Source organism: Babesia microti, chromosome III, assembly GCF_000691945.2.
Source record: "Babesia microti strain RI chromosome III, complete genome".
NCBI classification, from domain to species: Eukaryota; Apicomplexa; class Aconoidasida; order Piroplasmida; family Babesiidae; genus Babesia; species Babesia microti.
In genome coordinates this window covers 662,169-682,496 of record NC_027207.2, presented here as the reverse complement: position 1 = coordinate 682,496, position 20,328 = coordinate 662,169, and the positions used below count along the sequence as shown (strand labels likewise).

General features: G+C 36.6%; 16 protein-coding genes across 16 annotated transcripts; 9 read left to right on the top strand and 7 right to left on the bottom strand.

The window, feature by feature from the left end:
* Nucleotides 1-209: 209 nt before the first annotated feature.
* Nucleotides 210-2,432, top strand: BMR1_03g01935 (Vacuolar protein 14 C-terminal Fig4p binding; the record flags this gene model as incomplete). Its single annotated transcript, XM_021481996.1, has 11 exons — nt 210-488; nt 510-842; nt 863-1,162; nt 1,185-1,242; nt 1,264-1,438; nt 1,461-1,533; nt 1,556-1,768; nt 1,793-1,852; nt 1,874-1,941; nt 1,963-2,298; nt 2,321-2,432. The coding sequence occupies 11 exons, from the start codon at nt 210-212 to the stop codon at nt 2,430-2,432; spliced, it is 2,007 nt and encodes a 668-aa protein (XP_021338565.1).
* Nucleotides 2,433-2,485: 53 nt separating this feature from the next.
* BMR1_03g01930 (hypothetical protein) lies at nt 2,486-3,301 on the bottom strand (the record flags this gene model as incomplete). Its single annotated transcript, XM_012793542.1, has 1 exon — nt 2,486-3,301. The coding sequence occupies one exon, from the start codon at nt 3,299-3,301 to the stop codon at nt 2,486-2,488; it is 816 nt and encodes a 271-aa protein (XP_012648996.1).
* On the top strand, nt 4,079-4,894 carry BMR1_03g01925 (hypothetical protein; the record flags this gene model as incomplete). Its single annotated transcript, XM_021481995.1, has 2 exons — nt 4,079-4,869; nt 4,891-4,894. The coding sequence occupies 2 exons, from the start codon at nt 4,079-4,081 to the stop codon at nt 4,892-4,894; spliced, it is 795 nt and encodes a 264-aa protein (XP_021337222.1).
* Nucleotides 5,208-6,485, top strand: BMR1_03g01917 (TatD DNase family protein; the record flags this gene model as incomplete). The annotated part of the gene is made up of 8 exons (XM_021481994.1): nt 5,208-5,473; nt 5,494-5,594; nt 5,616-5,850; nt 5,871-5,956; nt 5,977-6,171; nt 6,193-6,334; nt 6,355-6,420; nt 6,443-6,485. 8 exons carry the CDS (start codon nt 5,208-5,210, stop codon nt 6,483-6,485), a joined length of 1,134 nt encoding a protein of 377 aa, XP_021338564.1.
* BMR1_03g01916 (hypothetical protein) lies at nt 6,613-6,860 on the top strand (the record flags this gene model as incomplete). The annotated part of the gene is made up of 3 exons (XM_021481992.1): nt 6,613-6,654; nt 6,675-6,803; nt 6,825-6,860. 3 exons carry the CDS (start codon nt 6,613-6,615, stop codon nt 6,858-6,860), a joined length of 207 nt encoding a protein of 68 aa, XP_021338563.1.
* Nucleotides 6,861-6,881: 21 nt separating this feature from the next.
* On the top strand, nt 6,882-7,604 carry BMR1_03g01915 (hypothetical protein; the record flags this gene model as incomplete). The annotated part of the gene is made up of 1 exon (XM_012793539.1): nt 6,882-7,604. One exon carries the CDS (start codon nt 6,882-6,884, stop codon nt 7,602-7,604), a length of 723 nt encoding a protein of 240 aa, XP_012648993.1.
* Nucleotides 7,605-7,617: 13 nt separating this feature from the next.
* Nucleotides 7,618-8,301, top strand: BMR1_03g01910 (hypothetical protein; the record flags this gene model as incomplete). The annotated part of the gene is made up of 1 exon (XM_012793538.1): nt 7,618-8,301. One exon carries the CDS (start codon nt 7,618-7,620, stop codon nt 8,299-8,301), a length of 684 nt encoding a protein of 227 aa, XP_012648992.1.
* A 102-nt stretch (nt 8,302-8,403) lies between these two features.
* Nucleotides 8,404-10,220, bottom strand: BMR1_03g01905 (PUF6, pumilio homology domain family member 6; the record flags this gene model as incomplete). Its single annotated transcript, XM_012793537.1, has 4 exons — nt 8,404-8,695; nt 8,718-8,945; nt 8,966-9,791; nt 9,878-10,220. The coding sequence occupies 4 exons, from the start codon at nt 10,218-10,220 to the stop codon at nt 8,404-8,406; spliced, it is 1,689 nt and encodes a 562-aa protein (XP_012648991.1).
* Nucleotides 10,714-12,201, top strand: BMR1_03g01900 (conserved Plasmodium protein, unknown function; the record flags this gene model as incomplete). Its single annotated transcript, XM_021481991.1, has 7 exons — nt 10,714-10,826; nt 10,848-11,135; nt 11,156-11,286; nt 11,307-11,517; nt 11,541-11,704; nt 11,726-12,013; nt 12,035-12,201. 7 exons carry the CDS (start codon nt 10,714-10,716, stop codon nt 12,199-12,201), a joined length of 1,362 nt encoding a protein of 453 aa, XP_021338562.1.
* BMR1_03g01895 (conserved Plasmodium protein, unknown function) lies at nt 12,204-13,051 on the bottom strand (the record flags this gene model as incomplete). Its single annotated transcript, XM_021481990.1, has 5 exons — nt 12,204-12,386; nt 12,409-12,490; nt 12,513-12,679; nt 12,702-12,786; nt 12,807-13,051. 5 exons carry the CDS (start codon nt 13,049-13,051, stop codon nt 12,204-12,206), a joined length of 762 nt encoding a protein of 253 aa, XP_021338561.1.
* Nucleotides 13,034-14,196, top strand: BMR1_03g01890 (4-diphosphocytidyl-2-C-methyl-D-erythritol kinase; the record flags this gene model as incomplete). Its single annotated transcript, XM_012793534.1, has 2 exons — nt 13,034-13,712; nt 13,736-14,196. 2 exons carry the CDS (start codon nt 13,034-13,036, stop codon nt 14,194-14,196), a joined length of 1,140 nt encoding a protein of 379 aa, XP_012648988.1.
* On the bottom strand, nt 14,584-15,228 carry BMR1_03g01885 (50S ribosomal protein L28 chloroplastic; the record flags this gene model as incomplete). The annotated part of the gene is made up of 3 exons (XM_012793533.1): nt 14,584-14,926; nt 14,949-15,082; nt 15,103-15,228. 3 exons carry the CDS (start codon nt 15,226-15,228, stop codon nt 14,584-14,586), a joined length of 603 nt encoding a protein of 200 aa, XP_012648987.1.
* Nucleotides 15,279-15,691, top strand: BMR1_03g01880 (hypothetical protein; the record flags this gene model as incomplete). The annotated part of the gene is made up of 2 exons (XM_012793532.1): nt 15,279-15,583; nt 15,604-15,691. The coding sequence occupies 2 exons, from the start codon at nt 15,279-15,281 to the stop codon at nt 15,689-15,691; spliced, it is 393 nt and encodes a 130-aa protein (XP_012648986.1).
* Nucleotides 15,636-16,345, bottom strand: BMR1_03g01875 (translation initiation factor eIF-2 beta subunit; the record flags this gene model as incomplete). Its single annotated transcript, XM_012793531.1, has 5 exons — nt 15,636-15,705; nt 15,728-15,976; nt 15,999-16,141; nt 16,167-16,240; nt 16,261-16,345. The coding sequence occupies 5 exons, from the start codon at nt 16,343-16,345 to the stop codon at nt 15,636-15,638; spliced, it is 621 nt and encodes a 206-aa protein (XP_012648985.1).
* BMR1_03g01870 (Zinc finger CCCH domain-containing protein 11) lies at nt 17,248-18,257 on the bottom strand (the record flags this gene model as incomplete). Its single annotated transcript, XM_021481988.1, has 6 exons — nt 17,248-17,413; nt 17,435-17,645; nt 17,667-17,736; nt 17,760-17,956; nt 17,979-18,118; nt 18,142-18,257. 6 exons carry the CDS (start codon nt 18,255-18,257, stop codon nt 17,248-17,250), a joined length of 900 nt encoding a protein of 299 aa, XP_021338560.1.
* On the bottom strand, nt 18,398-20,308 carry BMR1_03g01865 (CAF1 family ribonuclease; the record flags this gene model as incomplete). The annotated part of the gene is made up of 9 exons (XM_021481987.1): nt 18,398-18,452; nt 18,473-18,600; nt 18,621-18,735; nt 18,760-19,057; nt 19,079-19,209; nt 19,231-19,404; nt 19,426-19,748; nt 19,770-20,047; nt 20,068-20,308. The coding sequence occupies 9 exons, from the start codon at nt 20,306-20,308 to the stop codon at nt 18,398-18,400; spliced, it is 1,743 nt and encodes a 580-aa protein (XP_021338559.1).

The window sequence follows — 20,328 nt, the reverse complement described above, 5'->3', positions numbered from 1 at the left end:
CGTTTAACTTGTTTGATTTGTCCCTGTAAATAAATGTCGGTAGTTAGGGCTAGTAATCACAGATATAGTATGTATGGGTGGGTAGCGTAGGTGCCGTGTGGCGGCCTTCATTATGAGGCCTGGTATATACTATATACTTACTACCCCTTGGGCTCGGTAGGCGTCTTAGTTGTATTTCTGATGGGTGCTATGTATAGAGCGACAGTGAGATGTTTTTCGGCGAGGAATTGGTAGTAGATTGTAGGCTCCTCCCGGTCAACGCCCTAAAGCTTTTGGGCGATCGCAATATCAGCCGTAGGAGGGAGGGGGTCAGTATAGTTGAAAATACACTACGCGACTACCGCGCCGCAAAGCCTGGCGGTTTAAAAGACGATCAAGAGGTTAATAGGTTGCTGGACACAATCAAGAAGTCTTTACTCGACCACTCCGTTCCTTCATACAGAAATGGCGGATTATTGTGCATGGCCTGCGTTTCTCTGGCCTTGGAGGTATTTGCAGTGGAAATTTAGGATGACATTGAGCACTACTCATTTACTATTATCAGCTTAATACTTAAAGCGTTTTCTGACCACGATTCAAACGTCAGATATTACGCCTGTGAAGCACTATATAACATCGCAACATGTGCCAAGAAAATGGTAATGGAAATGTTTGAGCAGGTGTTTGATGCCCTGTGCAAACAATGTTCTGATATTGACAATAATGTCAGAAATGGCGCGTTTTACCTGGACCAACTGCTCAAGGATCTGGTATGTGAATGTCAAGAGCCTCCGACACTGGCAATTTGTACCATTTTGGCATCGAAAATGCACTTATGCAATTCACACATTAGACAGCTAATTGTAACACTGCACTAACTTAGATCACTTGGATTATGGCATTGAACAATGTACCCGCAATGAATCTGATGTCGCACCTTGGTATCATTTTAGGTGGTTTAATAAATATGCTTGCAGATAGCAACCGCGATGTGCGTAATGCTGCAGACGATTGTTTGACATATTTCCTCGGAGAAATTAAAAATGGCAGCCAGTATTATATATTGGAGGATGTATTACATGTGTTGGTACTTAACTTGAAGCGCAAAGAACCCTCTATACGATTAACTTCGATCGTTTGGGTACATGAAATCATGTGCAACAAGCCACATATAGCCTCTCATGTATTTAATGCTTGTTATGTAGAGCCTGTTTCCCACCCTACTGGACTGTGTTCTATATTGTATTGCGGATGGAAATGAGGGTAAAAAACTGAGTGATTTAGAAATTAGGGAAATTGCTCAGGGAACTAACAAGTTGATACTTGACAATTCCAATGTGTTTGACATCAAGGATGAAAAGGAACTTGCTAATATGCTTTTAATATGGATGCGTAAGTGCGATCAGCAAGCATCAATACTAGCTAGTCTGGATTGGTTGCTTTTACTAATTTCCAAAAGGTACCCAGTGACTAATACCTAGGCCAATGGATCTAATGCCTATAAGTGAGGAAATGGCGGCCAGTGTGCTCGAGTGCTTGAAATTGGAGAATCATGTGAGAAGATAAGTATATACAGGCTGTTATGCTTAAGTCGCTAGGCGTGTTAGCAGAGATTGCTAAATTTGGACAGAATTACATCTTCTTGGTAGTGCAACAGTTACTTTTTCTCTTTCGGGATAACAGGAACCTGCTGAAAAAAAATGGTAAAGATACATTCCAGAAGCTTTGCTCCCTGCTGGACCCCCAGCAATTGTACGAGATTCTAGCAGATTGCGTCCTGATTGAGGGGGTAATTGATTGTTTTGTAACTCAGGACCTGAGCTACGTCCACCAGTTAATACACGTCTTAAATTGGACCCTCCTCACCACAAGGGTAAATGTCCTGTTTACACAGGAAACAGTGGCACTGAGAAATCACTTGTTGACTGACCAGCATTACGCTACCAAGATTTTCAAGTCATGGTAATGGGCTTTTAATTGTAGGTTTAACAACCTGTGCTCTGCACTATCTTTGTCCATATGGACAGAAAAGTACGAATTATCGTGCGAGATCGTCAGGCAAATAAGTTCTATTGTGCCTTCGTCTGGGTTTATGTCGCAGTTGGATCGCTTCGTCCATTTGCTCGAGTCCCCTATATTTATTAAAACGCGATTGCATCTTCTTCACCCTAGGAAGTATCCCAGTCTCTTACAGTCGTTGCTGGGTCTATCAATGATTTTAACACAAAACCAAACCAACAAGCTCCTAATCCAAAGGCTATCTGTTGCGCAGTTGTGCCTAGCAGACTGCAAAAATAATGACAGTTCCATTGAGATTAAGTAAGTATGTTGGATTATTTAGGGTTGAAAATATGCAGCAGCTCAAAATGGAGCTGGAGAGTGTTATCCAGAGACATATTGAATACCTGAATGATCATACGTATGAAACTTGTAATAGAGTCGCTAAACTGTAAATTATCCACCTAAAGTTGCGATAGCGAGTGTTTTCAGATAAATAAAACGTTAATTATTTGCCATTCCTCCTGTTGCACCGCATAAAAAGGCGGATGCATTGTTCAATGACTCCGGGTGCAGTTCCAAAAACTTGGTAAATTTCTGCTTCAGACAATGTCCAGGGCGGAACTCCTGATGGACCAAAAGGATAAATATAACGTTTAGACGGGGCAGTAGCGTTGGCAAGGAGTGATTTTAAGCAGTATAAACGCTGTAAAAGAGGTATATTAAAGGCGAATAATATTTGTTTAAGGCTCAAGTGTATACATATTACGATGTTTGGCGTTGAGATCGATAGTTTTTTGGAAATGCAAGGTTGTAGAATTGATTTTTTTGGCGGAATCCTGCGTTTTTTAGATCGTAATTTCTTTTTTACATTCCTCTTGATGTCTGTCTTTTTAGTGTCCTTAAATGTGTGACAGAGGGTCAATAGTTCCAGATGCGCGAAGGAAGCATGAAGATAGTTTATTTTACATACAAAAATTTGTGATTCTTCATTAATCCCCAGCGCAGATTCCTTGGATAACTGATCTGATGAATTGTTGGTCAGTGCATTAATTTGCCTGGAAAATGTCAATGAGTGGTCTTCTAAAGAGTGGACATTGAAGCCTGATTTTAATAGTTTCTGCGTGAGATTGTCCTTGATAATCGCATAAACTAATCCAGAAGGCTCAAATAATGATATGACTTTGATACTAGTATTGTACAAATATGTAAGAATGTCTATGAGTGTATTGACAAATCGTTCTCTGCCCAAAAATTCGACAACAGACCTCCTGTATACTAGTAGGATGTGATCTATTTCATTTTTAACAGTTTCCTCAGACATAACAACACATTTGCCTGAGACAACACTAATCTTGTGTAGTGCACAAAAGTATATATATCACCATACATTCCCTCACTGATTGACTCGTGGTATAATTGGTGGTATGACTTAAATTTTTAAATGGATGACATGGCTGACAATTTTTTTTCCGATGGCTAGTTAGGTTATAATTCAATTTAAAGTGTCTACTTACACATAACCTAGCCATTGCACTATCATTTACACGCTTGTAATGTTATGTCCATTTAGCACGATTTTTCTTTTCCTTGAATTCTCGTGATGTAAAAATTCTTCTGTTTGGTTAATAGTGTGTTTAAAAACGTTTTTGGTAATTTTGTGATAGTTTTGATTGGATTCTGTATATAATGCTCTGAAATATATTTCTACAACTTATTTAACGCAAAATTGTGATATAATTGTGTTAATTTGGTTAAATTTTCATGTAAAAATTAAGTAATCGTTGCTACAATAAAATTGTTTGAACTAGCTTTACATACAATTGTTCAGAATTTTCAAGAAGCGCATTATTTAAATTCACGAATAACCAGATTCAATTTAACTAATCCGGTGAGACACATTGTGCACTTACAGTTGGCGTTTATGTTAGATATATGTGATTAATTTATTAAACATATAAATATAATATAATAAATTGAATAGGTGTAGGTGAATGAGTATTGAATTTGATATTTCACGTACGAGTAAATAAACATTGTTTATAGACATATTTTGTTGATAAATAGATTTATAATTGTGTAAGTAATATTTTGTGTTGAAATGTGCATAAATAGGATAGGATCCCCTATATTTCATGACGGAATTTTTTACAGTTTAAACAATTCACTAGACAATCCAGTAGATAAATATACACCGAATCTGCGATTGCAAAGCTTCAAATGCACTGATAGAAGGAATCTTTGGTATACTAAAAAGGATGTTCGACCCCTAACACATATCCTAAATAAATTGGCCCTTAGCAACAATTTATGGGCACAAAATAATCGTTCATGGGAATACCATCAGAGCAACATATACTGTACACCATCAAACTATATACTACTATATTATCTGTCAATATTTGAGCACCTTGTACGAATAAGTTCGTATGATTTGAGGAAAAATATCTCAAAGGCTAAATTGCAGCAAATGGACATGTCACAGGTGTACATGAATATGTTTTTGTGCTTGGATTGTTTTAGGAAGACAAGAGATCCAAATTTTATGAGATTAGCGTATGAAGGTCTGTCTAAGGGGTTAAATCCAGATAATTGTGTAAAAATACGTGATTCTGTGGTGAAGGAGTATTGGCGATTTTACGAGCTGTTATTGCACAAAATTCATCAATATAACTCTGATAATTATTTTTCAAGGTTATTCAGTGATTGGGAAACTCAAAACAGTCCCACAGATACAGCATCTAGCGATAAAAATTCTACAATTGGAGAAGATTCTACAATTGAAGACCGTAGTGTTGATTCAATCAAAAAAGGCAAATGTCGCAGACCAACACATTCGTATTTGGATTTCTCACAATGTAGTAATTTTGTAACCACCAAAAATCGTAATATGTAAGATTCAACTTTATGAAGGTGAAGTCTAGTCCACTAGTGTTGGCACTAATTCGGAGTGTTATGGTAAGGAAGATTTTTGTTGGAAATATGGTAGTGGTGTCAGGTTAACATCTAATTAGAACATTTCTTATGGTTAGCAGTTAAGTATACTTAAAAAAATATATCTAAGATTAGAACCCTGCATTCTAATACAATATGATGGTAACTTCTCAGCTGGTAAAATAATTTTATGCAAAAATTTTGTATATCGTAGGATTATGTCAGTGTGTAAGAAAATTATTTTGTTTAAAACGCGAATTTAACGGCATATAGTATATAGTAGAGGGTGTGGTGATATGATATTGCGAACATATAGATGTGGTGTTATTTGTTATTTCTGTCCAATAATTCCTATCTGTTCCTCTTTCAGAACGTTAAACTTTACCAACTCCTGCCACGTTAGATCACTAGTCACATATTCGACTAGTGCAACTAACTTAGCCAATAGTAATAATAGAATCATGAGTGATGCTAAATTTATAGACATAGGGGCAAATCTTCAAGACCCTATGTTCAGTGGCTTTTACAACGGCAAGAAAAAGCACGAGTTGGATATCCATAGGTATTAAAGTGTTGACTAAGAGTTCTAGAGAGAGCCAAGGGAAATGGAGTTGAAAAAATTATCATCACGTCTGGCTCTCTAAATGATTTAAGGAATGCACTAGATATTTGTAACACATTTGGTACGTAAGCGTTGATTCTAGATAAAAATGGCGGGTTTTTGTATACAACTGTGGGTGTCCATCCCTGTATGTGCATGGAGTTTGTTCCAAAAGTGGGAAATGAAGATAAAAATATTAATGATGAGTCCTTTGCCAAAAAATATTTGGATGAATTAATCAATTTGACTAAAGATAACATTAATCGCGTTGTAGCTGTTGGCGAATTTGGATTAGATTTTGATCGCCTCGGATATTGCGACAAAGAAATCCAACTAAAGTAATTCACACAAAACTTAGATTTTTTGATTACCAGATGCAGCTGCTAAATGAGTTCCAATTGCCATTATTTTTACACATGAGAAATGCTACAGATGAGACAATTGGTAAAATCCACTTCATCTAGGTATACTGAAAAAGCATCGTGATAAATGGGAAACGGTAGGGGGAGTTTGCCACAGTTTTACTGGTACTCGCGAATGTTTGCAGAAAGTGTTGGACTTGGGTTTGTACGTGGGTGTCAATGGCTGCTCTCTCAAAACTATGGAAAACCTGGATAATGTTAAAAGGATACCCCTAGATAAACTCCTTTTTGAAACTGGTAAATCAGTTTTTGACGTAGATTCCCCCTGGTGCGGGATAAAGAAGAGTCATGCCAGTTATGAGAGTATCAAAACCAAATATGATAGCGTAAATAAGGCACATCTGGTGGACCAGTGCCCAAATTGTACTCTTAGCATCAGAAACGAACCATGCAACATGAGGTACAAAAGCTATGACTTAGGCAAGTTGCCGAGGTCGTTCACTCAATTGGGCAATTCAATATGAATTTCACTCAGCTGTGCAACAAGTAAGTTTTGTTCAATCCTTAGAGTGCGAGATAACACGCTTAAACTATTTACATGTATACAATAATTTAAACTAGCACTTAACAGGTGCCCATATTAGTTAAATATAGTATAGCCCCGTACCCGTAATAGTGTATAGACCCGTGCTAGTGGATCTAAAGAGTATAGTAAATGTTGTGGTGTTTGGATGTTTGATGGCTAGGGGCCGTAAGGGTGAAAATAGAGTTAGGGATGCTGTATGTAATGAATAACCTAGTACCTAGCGTGTAAAACTATTAAAGTACAGTTTGAACGTTGTTATAACAATTTCAAGCGCAAGGAACTACCGCCAGAGTCACTTGAGGAATGCGAAACTTTGAAAAGGGAATACCAGGGCTGTATTTTGGTAATTTGTTTATTTATTCAGTATTATATGGATAAATTTGGCATTATACGTGTCTAGACGGACCATAATATAAACAATATGTCAGAACTAAACACCGATATACAATATGTGAGAGTATGCATTTGTGAGTGGAGCAAAGTGCTTAGAATCGTAAAAATAAATGTAAAAGTATTGGAGATTTTGTACGAAAAGCTATTACTTTTAAATAATTATGAAGTGTATGTTTTTAGCGACCTATTGGGTTCATACGCTGCGGAGATGAATATTTACAACCAACAAATCATTAAACAATTCGATCAGCTAATCCATGATATAGGGATTGCAAAGCAAAAAATTGAAAATTTCAAACCAAACCACTCTTCTAGTCAAGTTATTAAGACTATTGCTCCAGCTAATGTATTGAATAAATATTTATTCCAGCAGGAATCTAAAATTGAACGATGTCTTTGTGATATTATCACTAACATAAGCATGTTTAAATGTCACATGGATAAAATTTCTAAAATAGCTAGTATTTGTACAGTAAAAATGAATCGTTATACTGATATTGAATTCACAGATGTGTTTAAATTGCTTTGCAATGTTTATTTAGTGATCAGATCAGATTTTGAAAAGATGCAAAACAAATTCAACGGCTTATTCCAGGTGCATAGAGAATTAATGCTTATTCACGATGATATTGGATATAGGAATTATAGTCTTATGAAAGTAATTGGCCAATTAAGAGAAGAGAGTTTTGATACTAGCATTTTGGTCAATATGGATAGACAGCTAGCAAAAAGCCAAGCTGTGGTGCATTAGGTACACATATACTATGACAAACCATATTTTCCCTTTAATTTACTTTGTAATCCTATTTGAACTATTTATAAGTGGAGAATGTGGTATGAAATGTTCCAAAAAGGTTAAGATTAGTGAGCGCATTGGAATGGTAAAGCCAACTAATTCCCAAAATAAGGCAATCCAAAATGGTCCCATACCAAAGATTGTGATAACAAAGCCTCCAAAAGAAGATACTACAGCGAGCGAATTCGTACCATGCAGTGCCTGTAAGGCTAAGGAGTTAGCTAGAAACAAATTGTATACAAAGGTTAAAGAGCAGGATCAAATTAGCCAATTGAATCTCGAGACCATAGACGAATATGATTCTGAAACTAGTTCAGAGGCTAAATTTTTCACCAGTAAAAGTAAGGACGGAAATAGCCCCAGGTTAATTAGATATAGCAGGACAAATGAATTTGAAATAAGTCCTAGCGCTAGCTCCGTGACTAATTCTTCTATCAGCGATAGTGTCATCGATTTGGAAACTAGTACTGACTATAAAAGCAAGTCTAAAACTAAATCAGAGGCTGAGGCAAAGTCCAAAGAAGGGGGGCATAAGGAGCAAAGAAAAAAGGCCAGTCCCAAACCTTCCAGTCCAAATGTCAGAGTTAATATCAATACAAAAGCTGGACATAAAGCTAAAATTAAAAAGAATGTCATTAAGAAGAAACACTAATTGAAACGTATTGATTAGATACTTGATCTCACATAATTTGCACAATTAATTAGACTAGTGATATAGTCAGTAATTAGTAGATTTACAAAAAATACGGTGAAATTAGGTTTGAGTATTGAAAAGTATCTTTTCTAGAATGTTAAGTCCACAATTTGAAGAGTTTTTTGATTTCGCTTTCAAAATATCGTCATGACATATTAAGTTTGTAGCGGACGAAAAAACTGGCGAGGATCTGTCCACTGTCTCCAAAATAGACACTAGCAAGAATACAGACCTCGACATTAAAATTTGGTCTATTCTTGGACTAATAACATTCCAAATGTTATCACATGCCGTCTCTCTGACGTCACTAGGTAACTTTTTAATAATCCGTTGTACCAAATGTAGACAGGTGCTAGGTTGAACTGGGTGCGTACCTGTTGTCTAGTAGCCCTAATGATCCATCAAATTTATCATTTATAGCTCCTGATATTGTATTGAATAGATCCAAATTGAATTTACTTAGAGCGGATTCAATTACTAGGGATGAATATTTATCCTTAAGCCAAACGTCAATTTGGTGTTGGTTTTGCGATAATACATTCAGTAACAACGTGCGGAATGCCTCAGATAGTTGTGAGTGTCTTAATTCGAATTCCTTAAGGCTAAATTGTGGATTATTTACCTTCGGGGTGAGGGAAGCCGAATAACTTCCCTTTCGTACCCATTATACAGAGTTAGGGCTTCTTTATTTGCAAGGGAGACTATGATCTTGTGCCCATACTTGTCGAAGGCCAGTTTACTGGTTATTTCACCTAATGGCTTGACCAGGTGTTCAATTGTTAATTTTGTATCATCCGTCACTAGTAGGACTCGGGATACAAATAAATTAGTCGCTACATTAGTGGCCATCTCTTCTAGGTTTTGTTTTAGTTGTTTTACGATAGTTTTGCGTTGCTTTGGTGGAGTATATCCATATAAATGACAAGCAACAAATACTCCCGATTTTGTGATATACAAGGAATCCAGCCCTTGCGTAAATCTTTGTGCTAGATCGTCCATTTCATCATCACTAGCTAATAAGCAGGTTAAATAACCTATATCATGTGATATACTTGTGTTTGTTAGATGTCTATCGATTAATTTGCCAAACAGACCCACGCATATCTCTTTGTATTTTGGAAATAGTTCCTGGTCACAAGCAATTTTAGCGTGTAATTGATTTAGGTTCTTAGTCTTCAACAGGATATCAAACAAATCTGGTTTAAGTACCTTTACAGACGTTGGAACTAGTAGCTGTAAAAGCGAGCCAATCTGCTTAGCCATGCTGAACTTGTTGTATATGAAATCCCAAATAAGGGAACCATATCGGCTTTTAAGGTAACTGAGGGAGGCTGCTGAGAAAATAATATTATCTTCAAAATGTTTTTTAGCATCAGCATTGCAGTACCTGTAGGCTTTAATCGCCAGATGTGATCCATGGTTCGTCATGCATAGATAGGGAATTTCGTCTTCATTAGCCATTTAGCATGTATTAAACATGGATATTAAAATAAATATGTATATATGGCAATATAGTATAAAGCTAGGCACTCACCCTTAATTTTTTGGTAGATATACTGCCTCTGCTCATCCGTACCGTATTTCAAACAAGCTTGTAGGATTCTAGTTGAATGTTTCTGTCGAATAAGCAATCGGTAATGGTCTCCGATCAATTTAAGCAACTCAGAGATCAAATGTTCAGATTTATCTTTATGTTCGGCCAATAATTGACTGTACAATTTGTTGAGCCCCTTGACAAATTCCCTTCTGGAACTAGTTTTGGCTTTTATTGTGGATATTCTGGGCATTTTGGCGCTCTTTGTATTTTTTTCATGCTTCTTAGTTTTGTTTATTTTCTTAATACCCACATTTGGCGCCTTTTTGATGTAAGTCATCATTACACAAATAATAGCCCGCCCTAACTACTTTGACCTATATACAGGCGTTACCCACACTACTGGCCTTCGCCGTGTTTATTGTGTATAACTTGAATTAAAAACAATTAGACTATGAATAAATTGATATTGTTGCACTATGCACAATATCAATTGTAATATATATATATATATATACAATTTAGTTATTATCATTTAATATAAAATTATTAATTTAAGTATAAAATAATATCTAATCCATACTGATCTGTAATTTTTATTAACATATAATAATGGAAACCCAAAAGTTGACTAATATATCCACACTATAATGCGTAATAGACGGTATAGGTGTGGACATGTAATTTTTTTAATTTTTACAAAAACATAGTTATTTCAATAGTAAAGTGTATATTTAACGTGATAGTGAAAATTTTGTGTGAAATGTTGTATTATTTAGCAATTGGCAATAAAATGTGTGAATAAGAGTGATACTGTGTAGGGGGTGTGTGAATATATGGATAGTCCCCAAGACAAGTTCAAAGCCGTTGCCAAACTGAAGATTTCAGACAACAAATATGTATCTGGTCGGCAAGAGGAGCTTAAGGCAATTCGGGACTTTATAAACAAGTTTGATGTGTATTGACTTAGGCATTCTGAACTGGGTGGCGCCTTGTTAATATTCGGTCCTTGTGGAAGCGGGAAAACTGTGTGTATGCAACACATAATATCACTAAATTTGGTGCCAAGTTTTCACTATATTACTTGTTATAAATTTTCTAGAATCTCTGATTTTTTCAAAAAATTAATAGGCATAGTCTCTGGCAGCAACACTAATGTCATCGCAAAAAATGAAGGATGTGGTCACGATTTTAAGAAGAATGTAATTTCGTATCTGTCACAATTCAAAAATTTAGTATCAAAACTCTTATATCCAATGTATTGCTCAAACAATTTAGACTAATCGTCCTGGATGAGATCGATGTTATCGACCAGCTTTGTGGGCAGCATTCAGGTTTTGGTTCCAGGGACTTCATCATCCAAGAACTCTTTGGCATAGTCAATGGCACTGGTAAAGTCATTCTTATCGGTAGGGATCTATTTATACAGCTATTTCTAATAACTTGGAATTGGCAAGTTACATTTGTGGCACAAAATTTTCGAGATTGCCGTTCAAGCCGTATAATGAGGACCAATTGTTGAGCATAATCACTGGAAAACTTGGAAATGACCATGTGATAAATGAAACTGCATTAAAAGTGGTTATACGAAGGATCGTGAATTCAAGCAGTGACTGTAGAAAGTGTTTGGATGTTTTTTCGTAATCACTAATTATTTATTTAGTCGTGCAATATCTGAATATGTCTATTCAAATGCTAAAAACGGCACTAGTGCCAGTAATGAATTTGGTGAAACTGATGCAAACGATGATACAAAGGAACTAGTTACACCAAAAAGATCTCGCATCGATTATGAAGATCACAACATTAGTACATATGAATCTACAGGTAATAATTAATAAACTGTAGAATTTGCGTCTGAAATTGGAATCCAAGACATTTGTGCAACAACACCCGCATTAAGCGTTGGTTCCAGGGACAATTTGGATGCTAAGATCCAATCCATTCCTACTATTCAACAAATAATCCTCTATTCACTGGTGCAGTTAGCTCTGACAGACTATTTGGAAGAAATACCATGCAATGTAATCTCATTATCCGTCAAACATGTGATGAATGAATTGCAATTAAATGAATCTTATCAGCTATCGGTAGAAATCGGGTTGGAATATCTAGAGGCGCTAGGTATTATTGAGAGTAGGTCTCCTAATTATTCAGGAAAAGATGATATTGTTCTGATAAAGCCCCCATTAAACTCACTAATTGCGGCATTTAACAAGATAGAGTTGTTTGAGAATTTGACTGTGTCTAAAATTAGAAAAGGTGATTCAGTCGAGTACAAAAAGCACGCATATATTAAAAGACCTTGGTGGAAACGAAGGTGATATTAAACGCCGCTACATTCATCTTGCAAAGCTTCTTGCTGTAATTCTTGTACCTGATAATGCTCTGATAATTGATTTTCACATTTAAGTTCGATACCTAGCGGTATAGGTATATCTTGCGATTCTTCGATCTCCAATCTGCTAGAGTTGATCATGTTATCATGTCTAACCATTTCATCTATATCCTACATAAAATGCAGCATTTACCTGGGCTGTAATGGATAGTAATTGGTCGGGAGGCATTTCTTCCAGTGTTTTGAGCAGTTGCTTTTTTCTAGCCCTAACGAAACTATGTGAAGATAACATATTACGCTAGTGCCGATTGCCATGCCATTCGCAATATGCTTTGCCAGGCATTCTTGGGAGGCTGGCAAAATATCCCCTCGAGTTCCAAATAAGAGTTGATAAGCATTTGATTCATGCGAATGATGGTGGGACTCATCTGGGCCTGCTTCATCTCCTCAATGACAAGATACGCCTGAGTTAAGTACCTAATATACATTTTCACAGCGACTGGTGGGTGATAATATGTGCATATGCGCCAACAAAGTATAAATTACTTCGTCATAATTGAGGCCCTCAGACCTAAGTGGCAATTATATTACTTGTATTGCGATAACAGAGCATCAACTCTTCCCCAATTTCTACTAGAAATAGTTTGATACAAAGTGTGATAGTATGTTAACTTCCTTTTTTCAACGCTGACAACATTAGGTTGACTGATAGATCCAAAGTTAGGCTTAAGATTTACCCTAGTAGACCCACAGATATGGGCGGCAGTTAATTTTATGGAAGACGTATGGATGTAATTTAAAATTTTAGTTATTGTAGTATGTTTTACCGCATACATTTAAAATTTATTTTTGCATCACAAATATTAAGTACTGTAATATGTTATAAAATAGCTATCACTAAATCCATTTTGGGTGTTAATAGATTGGAATCGCAAGGGCAAGTGGAGAAGGTTAAGGAAATTGTAGATAAAGAGTGGGTTAGTGCACAGGCTAATGTGAAAATCAATTTGCATTTACAAATTTTGGGCGTATCTGCAGGCCAGCAAAATTCAACCTACGTAAACCTACTGAACGTAATGCAATCGCTTGATTATGGTGACATGGTCTCAGTAGCAAGGGTTACAGTAAGAGCTAGCAGAGAATTGGCTAAGCAATTTCAGGCCACAAGTAATGGAGATTATTTGCTATACACAGATGATACAAATGTAGAACAAATTGAGGGCAAGAAGGCACCACTTTTATTCCCAATTGACGATGGCAATTTGATATCAAAGGCATTCAATCTAATAAGGAAAAGGGTAAAAAATGGATGTGATGAAAAATTTATTGCAATAGTGAATAAAAAAATTCCTTCTGGGACTGGATTAGGTGGGGGTTCGGCTGATGCAGCCACATCCATTAAATTGGCCACGGAAATTCTAGAATCTGATGTAGATCAGATGGAAATTGCCAAAGAAGTTGGCAGTGACGTTCCTTTTCTATTGGCATCCCACAATGGTAATTTGATTGTTTTAATATAGGCTTTAACTCCTGTGTTTCTGTGGGCAAAGGTGATGTATTCAAACCAATTGAATTAAAGATGCTGCCCCAAAAGGTATATCTATTTATCCCAAATGTCTTTGTTGAAACTAGTAGAGTGTATGATAGAATAAAGAAGTTGTTTCCCAGGGGATCTAAGCTATCTGAACAACAACTCAAAAGTGCTGAGGAGATGGCATTGCAAAATATAGTCAAATTGGATTTCCGAAATGATTTAATGCCCAGTTCCTGTCACTTATCCAAAGGATTGGTAAAACTGATAAATATTTTAGAATCGCAAAATGTGTTTAGCTGGAACATGAGTGGAAGTGGATCGGCTTGCTTCGGTTTTACCAAACAAAATGCTACAGAAAGGCAAGTATCAAATGAACTAAATCGCATTTCTTTGAGATATGAAGAGCCGCTAGTTATTGTGCATGCTAATCTCATTCGTAGTGTATAATTCATGAGTTATTGTACGATAAAATTATGTAATCTGTACACAAGTTAATCATAAACATGGATGTTAGGTATATTCGTGTTGGAATTATTGTTGATAATAGATTGATTTATACAAAAAAATTAAGAATTTCCAGTTAATTGGTCGTTATATATAAAAATCACTATCATTATCATACTATTAAGGTTGCAATCGATAATGATACCATAAATTAATAACAGTTGCAATTTTCATGGTGGAATTTTTTGGAATCTCAATAGTGGTTATTAGTTATGTATTGCATGTATATTATAAACAGTTCGTGGATCCATTAAAAATATAGCAATTATTTGCAATTAATTGTCGATTTGACCAAGTATAAACCAAATGCTGTACGTTAATTTAATATTGTTAGCCGCTAGTAGTCAGTAATTTACATATAAAAGGCAGACGATTTTGCCTATTCTTGTGACTAAAAAATTCAGGCACCTTATATTTTCCAGAATGCTTTGGAAATCCTGCAAATTTAGCCTTACTTAGATCCAAGTTGAACCTCCGAACACATTCTTCAAACCCTAGAGCCTTCATTGTTTTAAGACCCCTAGCAGACATTCTAAGCTTGATAAAGCACTTTTCCTGGGGAAACCAAACTCTATGCCAAGCTAAATTTAATCGCTTAATAATTCGCGTTTTGTGGCCCGAATGTGATATCTTATTGGCCCCCCTATTATCCATTTTACCAAGTACTGCGCATCTACACATGAATAAACACATACCTTCGTGCTGGTAATTTTATTTCTTTTGTCGGTAAACCAGAAAGCTTGTAGACACGAGGTAAGCCACCACCTCGGCCAACAAGTCGATAATGTCTGGCAATGGAAGATGTTCCGCGAGATTTGAACTTTTTGCCCTATATCAACACTCAATTACAAGTCTAGCTTCCTTGTGTCGCTTTTCGGAAAACACTTTAAAGTCACCTAACGTCACATTTGGTGGTAGGAAGGAAGTAGTATTTACGATTAAATTTGTGAGTAGTGCGATAAGGTATATATACATATATAGCCATATATTATATGCTGTGGTGCTGCAACTACTGTGAGATTAGTATGGCATTGCTTGGGCACAGTAGGACCAATGCCATACCAATAATCGGGAAAATTCCAATAGATTCTGAATTTACTGATGAAGAATATGAAAATGCGTCGAATTATTACGACGATAACAGGCATTTCCTAGCGCGAGTTGCAATTAACACATCTATCATACTATCCATCATGGTATCACTCTCCGCATCCCTAAGGATGTGGAATTTGGATAGATCTAATGGGCAGAATCTGAGACCGAATAACTACGTATTAATGACGTTTGGATTTTCACTGCTATGTTTGATATTTATGGTACTAATTAACTTGTAGGTAGCCATTGACTTAGGTTTTACACGAGAATTTTGGAAGCAACCAAGGCTAAACCTTTGCTTTCCTCCTTTCACCCCGCCCCAAAGCATGAAACCCACTCTTAATTGTTGTGACAGTTCTGCATTAGTTTTGTATATTACCTATAGGCCCCGCATGCTTCACAGTGTTGATTAAACAGTCTAATTCTACTGTCCCTTTCCATAGTAGTATTGGGGCTCTTGCACATTTGGCAGGTTACATATTCAGTAATATATTTACGCAGAAGTGCCTCAATGTGCTTCGGGCCATATTTGCCCTTAAGTACAAGTTGGCCATCACCGGCGATAGAACCTTCAGTGCCCAATTCACTAAGCACAAACTGATGGACATGATCTTGGTTTCGGTTCATTCTGCATTAGCTGATGTGATTACATTTGACAAATGTCTTTGAAGTTTATCCAGGCAACTTTTTTAGATCCTACCCTAACGACTTGGGGTGGTTTAATAGTATATCTCTTGTTACCAGAAAGATCAACCGAATGATTAGATATTAGTGTTTGTATACGTGTTAATAACTAAATAATTAACAGATAAGAATACCTCTTCATAGGGGTAAATGGCATCTTTTTCAAACACTTGGCCAGTGCCATCAATAATTACTTGATCCGATGATTCTAAATAATTAATTGTATACCTTTATGGTCACGCCTCTTTTTTTTCTTCTCGCCAAAGTGGAAGGATTGCAAATCTGCCTGCACAGAATCCACTGTGGCATCCATACCCCGCGGCCGTTATTTTTTCAGTGGTATCAAGTGCAGCGTGCCTTTTTGGATGCACAACTGATTTTGTGGGAATAGGATCGATGGGTTGTGTCAAAATGGTAAAATTAATGATATGAATGATGTTGTGATTCCCCACAAAAGACAATAATCAGCGCACTGTATTATATACGTGCCTATGTATTACACTACTCGTTATTGCATATATGATAAACTGAGTGAGTATTATAATTGTATCTTTATTTTATGCATGCGTAGTATTTTATTTGATGAATGTATAAATAATTTGTGTGATATGATATCACAATATAATGGGCACAGTCATATATATTGTGGACACATAATTTTTAGAATTTGTCAATTTATATAAATATGATTATATATACATATATCTGCCATAAATATGTAATAATCATTAATTTCCTGAACCTAAAACTTGGTCAAAATCATCTGTTGATCGGCATTAACCATAACATTGTTAAGTAGATATATACTGATTAGCTTATCCTATATTTAACAACCCTAGGCTATGATTATAATCTCATCTTACGACATCATGCCATATTATTTACTGATCTTTCTCAAAATAATTGGCAGTTTTTTCTAAGTCATGGACCACCTATTTAAAATGAGCATTTACTGCTAAAATAATCGTATTGTAATTTTTTGGAAAATGAGGTAAAAATCAATGGGGAATCACAACAAATAGATGTAGAGTATACAACGTTCCATTTCCCGTAATTCTGTGCCTTTATCAAGGAAATTTCTGTATGTACACCAATATAATCATTATATATATATATATCATTTCACATACGTATATATAACAATATATATTGATTAGGGGTGATATATATAACTTATATGTCTATTGTATGTTACACATTTATAGAAAACAACAATTACTCTTCAAGAGACATCCCTTCGAAGCTGGTGAATAAGTCGGCATTTATTGGCCCACAGGCCACTGCATCTAAACCATCTTGACTCTCTGCAGCAAATTCATCAAAATTGGCATTTTCGCCGTAACCAAGTCCGTCCACGGCCTTGTCATCATCCATAAATAAGCTTTATTACACAGATGATTACCTCGGATCTAAGATGTAAAGATCTTTGCCGGTGGTAAGTTTTGTTGCGGAATCATCTTTGCCAGATGATTTACCCTCTTTCCATCTCAAGAAAACATCGAGGGTCAGTAATTCTCCATTTGTCACTAGTTCATGTCGTTCCCTGTCAATCTTGTCTTCCAGAGTCTCATTAACCTCTTCCACCACCTCTTGCTCGTCTGGAAAAACATAATCTAGGTAATTATGTGGATTACCTTTGGGTAATGAATGGCGATACTTGCAATCATCTCCTCCATTTGGGCAAACCCAGAACCATCCATATTTCTAAATTGATAATTTAATATTACATTTGATTTAATTGCTTCAGTAAAATGCTTGCAGACAATATCAGTTTCGAAACTCAATTCAGTGCTCATGGATGAATCAGATTGCTTCTGCAATCTTTGGTCAATATAATAGTCGATTTTTTGGTCCATTCGACTTTTTTTGGGGTCATATGTCTGTTTCGCGGCATTTTTAGATAAATTTTTGATATCTTTAGTGTCTAAATCACGTAATTACGTTACCCCTAAACAAAGATTGGATCAATGCTTTATGCTGTTCCTGCTTCTTCTTCTCTTCCTTCTCCTTGTGCAATTGTGATTGCCATTTGGCGCTGTCTGGTGCAGGTTTTCCAGTTATTTGTTGTTGCAGACCTTTTATGTGTCTAAGTAACGTTCATTAGCTCACTTTTGTACAGCCTTGCTTTTGTTTTTGTTTTTAAGCCCAAAGGTCTTGTCTTCTAAGATTTTTTGCTTCGCCTTTTCCAGGGATTTTTGATTCGCATTGTCTTGCTTAGGAGGCATCACACCAGGTACCACAGGCCGATTATACCAAGACCCCACCTACCTCCAAACTATTCTACAGGAGGCAAATACCTTAACCAATACATATTAGCTACTAATATAAAAATCCACGACTGAATAATTAACAAAATTAAAACTGGCTATCCATCTCCATTAGGTTTGACGCTCTGTGAGTATTCCTCGTAGGTCAACAAGCTGTATAACATTGCAATCACCTGTAGGGAGGATTCTTCTGCATTTTGTAAATCAGAGAGATATTTCTAACATCTTCATCGTTTCTGGCCACAATCCAACAGGAAGTCTCATTGATCCAATGTATTGATATCCACACCGGGGAGAATGCCTGAATCGCCGTATACATACCTTCATTATCTCCCACTTCTTCCAGTTGCTAGGGAAATTGCACATGTAAAAGTGGCGAACGGTGTCTGTTTCTGAGCCATTCAGATAAATCATATTCGGCTGTGTTTTCACCAGTCTAGGTCATGGCGATAATACATACCGTATGCGATTAAGAGCTAATGACATAGTGTCCCCAATTGAACTCAGCTTGGTGGTCTGGGAGTTTTGTTCCCTTAAGATATAATTGGATTGTAGAATGAATATTATGCAAGTCATCAAACTGTCGTAACCAGCATCATGGCTCTTATCTTCCAAATCATCAACGCTGTGGCACACTGTATCCATCAGTCCCCGCATGCAAACAGGGTAAATCCATTTGGTGTTAGGTAGCGTGTTGATTTGTAGCTTTGTCTTATCTTTTTGCGATGATTCCACGGCACACATGTACTCAAACAGTCCTAACTCATATACAACCAAACCTTTCAGCGTGGAGGGGAGTTGGAGCGAGGAAAGGGTTGGATGGCATTCAGAAATGTATTTAGTGTCAAAAGTTTGCGCAAATTTCTTGATCCATATACGCTTAAATTCATCAATTGACTCGGGTAAATCGCTGAATTAGTGTGAATGGTACCCGTAAAAGTACTGGTAAATGTGCAAGATGTCATAAAAACAGTTATGTCCAACTACGATCTTGTTACATTCAGCAATGCAATCTAACAACGTTCTAATGCCAACTTGTTCAGCCAGATTGTCAAGCTCTAGCTGTAAACCATTCATTTGCTCCCGGTATACTTCGTCTTGGGATCTCAGTAACTATGAGGCCCACCTGTAGACACAAAGCATTCTCTGATCTTCCCTCTTGATTGAGTGGCTGAAAACTGTAGGAAACTCGTGTCCAATGATTGTATGCATAAGTAGGCGCTGGAATGCACTGTCCATACTGATTTCCAGTGGCTTGGGGTCGTCATTCTGGATCCACTCTTCCACTTGTTTGATAACAGCAACGGCCACTACTCGATCTTTCTCATCTGGAATACTGGATAAATCAAATGAAGTGGGTGTTTTGTCCACTGACTTGGTGGAATTTTGTTTTAATTGCTCTAATTCGTTAATTCTGGAGAGTATCGAGTTCTTTTTCTCATTTTCCTGCTGCATTAATTTATTTAATACCATAGGTGTGAGATGCCCTATTCCATGGTTAACCCATTGGTTGAAATCAAAGTTATTATCCCTTAGGAAATTTAGTGCCGTGGTACTGACCTGGAAATTGCGGTCCTGGCTCGGGTAGATGTATATTGAGGAAGGGGTGATTTCCCAGGCGTTAGTGTCTGGGTTGAATTTAGCACTGGTAAGACCAAGTTGGCAGGGCATGAAAGTTTTGGCACCAACGGAGTGGGCCTGGTAACATTTAGACACGCCAATGAACCTTTCATCCTTTACATGTAGCCCTTAGTGATTATTGACTTACCTGTGTACTCCACATCGAAAGTGACAAAATCAGATTCTCTGATTTTGTGTAATAACACTTGCAAATGTGACTTCCATGTCAAACGACTGGTGCAATTTGGACTTCTGGATGAACTTGTTGCGTTAAAATGTGATAGTTTGAGAAAGTATTTGTTTAACACAATATATTTAACATATTTTGAAAGCGGTTTGCATTTAATAGGTGAAATATGACCCTTTGGTGTCACCCATGACACCAACATGACCGGCTATACACAGGGGT